This window comes from Mustela nigripes, chromosome 16 (assembly GCF_022355385.1).
Source record: "Mustela nigripes isolate SB6536 chromosome 16, MUSNIG.SB6536, whole genome shotgun sequence".
Classification (NCBI taxonomy): domain Eukaryota; kingdom Metazoa; phylum Chordata; class Mammalia; order Carnivora; family Mustelidae; genus Mustela; species Mustela nigripes.
The window spans coordinates 20624028-20628057 of NC_081572.1; the positions used below are offsets into that span (position 1 = coordinate 20624028).

At 41.8% G+C, this 4030-nt stretch overlaps 1 protein-coding gene across 1 annotated transcript; it reads left to right on the forward strand.

Annotated features, from left to right (window-relative positions):
- The first annotated feature begins 3004 nt into the window (after positions 1-3004).
- On the forward strand, positions 3005-3475 carry LOC132003306 (keratin-associated protein 4-6-like). Its single transcript, XM_059378653.1, has one exon. It carries the CDS (start codon positions 3005-3007, stop codon positions 3473-3475), a length of 471 nt encoding a protein of 156 aa, XP_059234636.1.
- The last annotated feature ends 555 nt before the right edge of the window (positions 3476-4030 follow it).

Consider the following 4030-nt stretch of genomic DNA (forward strand, 5'->3'; position numbering starts at 1 on the left):
TAAATACAGTGCAGTATTCTAAAATTTTTCCTTATGATTTTGTTAATAACTTTCTTTTTTCTGGCCTACTTTATTCTTAGAGTACAGTATACAAGACACACAACATAAAAAATATGTTATTTGACTATGTTATTGGTAAACTTGTGGCCAAGAGTTGGATGTCAGTGAACAGAAGATATTTGCAAGTGACATATCAGATAGAGGGCTAGTATCCAAAATCTATAAAGAATTTATCAAATTCAACACCCAAAGAACAAATAATCCAACCAAGAAATGGGCAGAGGACGTAAACAAACACTTCTGCAAGAAAGACATCCAGATGGCCAACAGACACATGAGAAAGTGCTCCACATCACTCAGCATCAGCGAAATACAAATCAAAACCACAATGAGATATCACCTCACACCAGTCAGAATGGCTAAAATTAACAAGTCAGGAATGACAGATACAGAGAAAAGAGAACCCTCCTACATTGTTGGTGGGAATGCAAGCTCGTGCAGCCACTCTGGAAACAGCATGGAGGTTCTTCAAAAAGCTGAAAATAGAGCTACCCTATGACCCAGTAATTGCACTACTGGGTATTTACCCTAAAGATACAAATACAGTGATCCCAAGGGACATGTGTACCTGAATATTTATAGCAGCAATGTCCACAATAGCCAAACTATGGAAAGAACCTAGTTGTCCATCAATAGATAAATGGATTAAGAAGATGTGATACACACACACGCACACACACACACTGGAATGCTATGCAGCCATTAAAAGAAATGAAATCTTGCCATTTGCAATGACGTGGATGGAACTAGAGGGTTTTTTTGCTGAGTGAAGTAAGTCAATCAGAGAAAGACAATTATCATATGACCTCTCAAATGACGAATTTTAGAGGCAGGGCGGGGAGTTGTGAGGGGTAGGGAAGGAAAAAAATGGAACAAGATGGGACCAGGAGGGAGACAAACCATGAGAGACTCTTAATCTCACAAAACAAACAGGGTTGCTGGGGGAGGGGGTTATGGAGAGGGTGGCTGGATTATGGACATTGGGGAGGGTATGTGATATGGTGAGTGCTGTGAAAGGTGTAAGCCTGGCGATTCACAGACCTGTACCCCTGGGGCAAATAATATATGTTAATAAAAATAATAAATAAATAAATAAAATTTTAAAAAAATTTTAACCATAAAAAAATTAATCTGTGTCTTTGCCAAATTGTCACCTTGGCTAATTCATCTTAGACACCACTCTTTTAGTTAAATTATACTCCTTTGATGTTGCACTCCTTTGATGTGCAAGCATGTGTGTTCATGTGCACACACACACATGCATGTATGTGATTGTCACAGTTATCTGTAAATTCCTGGGGAGCAAATTCTAAATCACATGTATAACCCCAATTACTGGCAACATATGTATCTCAAGATTATCCACTCAACAAATATGCCTTATAAACAAGCAGGAATTTGATAGAGGTACTTCCTCAAAGCTTGAATGAACAGAATAAAGGAATAGGTCTCTAAGGGTACTTGGGTCCTTCAGCGTCAATATCATCTGGGTAAACCTTAGGTTCCACCCTGTAGTTAGAATCTCTGAGAATTGTCCCAACCACATTAATAAGCTCTTTGGATGATATGATGCATGTTCAAGTTAGACTATCACTAAATAAAGGATAAGTAGAAATAGTAACTAAATGAAGTTAAATTGACTAAAATTCATACAGAGGTAAGTTCTGAGGAGAGACACATTGTGATTAGCCAACATTTTCTCTGCTCTGTTGAAGAGTATTTTTAATTAAGAATGGGATGAGTTAGGAGAAGGGAGTTGGGGGAAACTGGAAGGGGAGAGGTGAACCATGAGAGACTATGGACTCTGAAAAACAATCTGAGGGATTTGAAGCAGCGGGGGGTGGGAGGTTGGGAGAACCAGGTGGTGGGTATTAGAGAGGGCACGGATTGCATGAAGCACTGGGTGTGGTGCAAAAATAATGAATACTGTTATGCTGGAAAATAAATAAATAAATAAATAAATAAATAAATAAATAAGAATTCTTTTACTATTAAAAAAAATGGGATGAGGATGGACTCTGAAAAACAATCTGAGGGGTTTGAAGCGGCGAGGAGAGAGAGGTTGGGGGAACCAGGTGGTGGGTATTAGAGAGGGCAAGGATTGCATGGAACACTGGGTGTGGTGCAAAAACAATGAATTCTGTTATACTGAAAATTAATTGATTAATTAAAAAAAAAACAAGAATGGGATGAGGAATAAAAATGAGGCTATACCTTCCAGAAACTAAAGACCAGCTGGAGAAAACAACACAAATATATATGACAGCAAAGTAACAATTCTGAGCAATGGAACATGGTAGTGAAAAGAACCATACAGATAACTACCTACCATTGTTTTAGAGTAAAGAACATGATCCAAAGTTTGAGACATCCAAGAAAAGCCATTCCAGTGCCAAAGAGATCAGAAATGTCACACCATGTAGAGCTGTCTCCTCATTCCTCAAAAATGACCCATAATAGAGGTCCTTTTCCTCTTGTCTCATGCCACTTCCCACATGCCACGCTATGCACATATTTCCTCCCCACTGATCATTGGAAGAAATGAACAAGCAGAAATATAATTGCCCTAATCCCATCCTGCAAAGGGATAGGGGACAGAAAGAAATGTGATTGCAAACACTACCTGTCACACAACAGCCCTCTGTGGAGGAAAAGAAGGAGAGAGTGGTCCAACAGATGCCAGAGGGTGTGAATCAGGAGGAAAAGCAAACCAGATAGAATTGATCACATCTAGAAAAGAAAATTTGTTTCCAGCACATTTAAACAATTAGTCAAACAGTACTGTATCTGATAATTACTCAAATATTGGGTAAACAACAATAAGGAAGACATGTTGACAAATCACCCTGTTTGGGCATTATATAAGAGGCCACGGCACAAGACTTCCACACTCAAGACCTTGACTTTCCTGGAAACGCACCCAGAACCTCCACCCTCTGACACCATGGTCAACTCCTGCTGTGGCTCCGGCTGCTGCAAGCCCTGCTGCTGCATCTCCAGCTGCTGTCGCCCCTCCTGCTGTGGTTCTAGTTGCTGTGGCTCCAGTTGCTGCCAACCCACCTGCTGCCAGACCACATGCTGCAGAACCACTTGCTGCCGCCCCAGCTGCTGTGGTTCCAGCTGCTGCCGCCCCTCCTGCTGTGGTTCCAGCTGCTGCAGGCCCAGCTGCTGCATTTCTAGCTGCTGCCGCCCCTCCTGCTGTGGATCCAGCTGTGGTGGCTCCAGCTGCTGTGGTTCTAGCTGCTGCCGCCCCTCCTGCTGTGGCTCCAGCTGCTGCTGCCCCTCCTGCTGCTGCCCCTCCTGCTGCCTGCGCCCAGTCTGTGGTCAGGTCTCCTGCCACACCACTTGCTATCGCCCTACCTGTGTCATCTCCACCTGCCCCCGCCCCATGTGCTGTGCCTCCTCCTGTTGCTGAGTCTCTCTGCCTAAAATCTTTGTGACATATGGATATCTTCATAAGTCACATAAAATGCATTAGAGCCAACCAGTAGCTATGGAATGGACTCCTTAGCTGCCAACTATTCATCTTCTGATTTGGCATTCAGAGTTCCATTCAGTTCTAGGAAATGACAGATTAAAACAACTGTCAAGTGATTTTTAACCCAGGCCCAAATGCATGTATTTTCAGGCCAGCAATATCTTCATCCTATGTATACACTGATCATGATGCTCTTACATGACATTGTTTTCATATGTTCTTAATAAACAGCCATTTCTCCTGATGCATGCATATGTGCATTTCTGTGTGTGTGTGTGTGTGTGTGTATGTCTTTACCTATCACCTCATACCAAAGGCTATCTTGTTTCAAATGCAGGAGAATATGTTCAAGAACAGTTACTTACAATGGAATCAAGACTGCACTAGGCATTCGGTGTATGACATGGACAAAATTGCTTAATCTCTCCAAGCCTCAGTTTGCTTTCTCTGAGAAATGGGGACAATACACTATGTTCTTCAAATATATAAAGA

Bases quoted from the DNA above. Each gene is read 5' to 3' on its own strand.
- LOC132003306 (XM_059378653.1), top strand. From the start codon at position 3,005: ATGGTCAACTCCTGCTGTGGCTCCGGCTGCTGCAAGCCCTGCTGCTGC.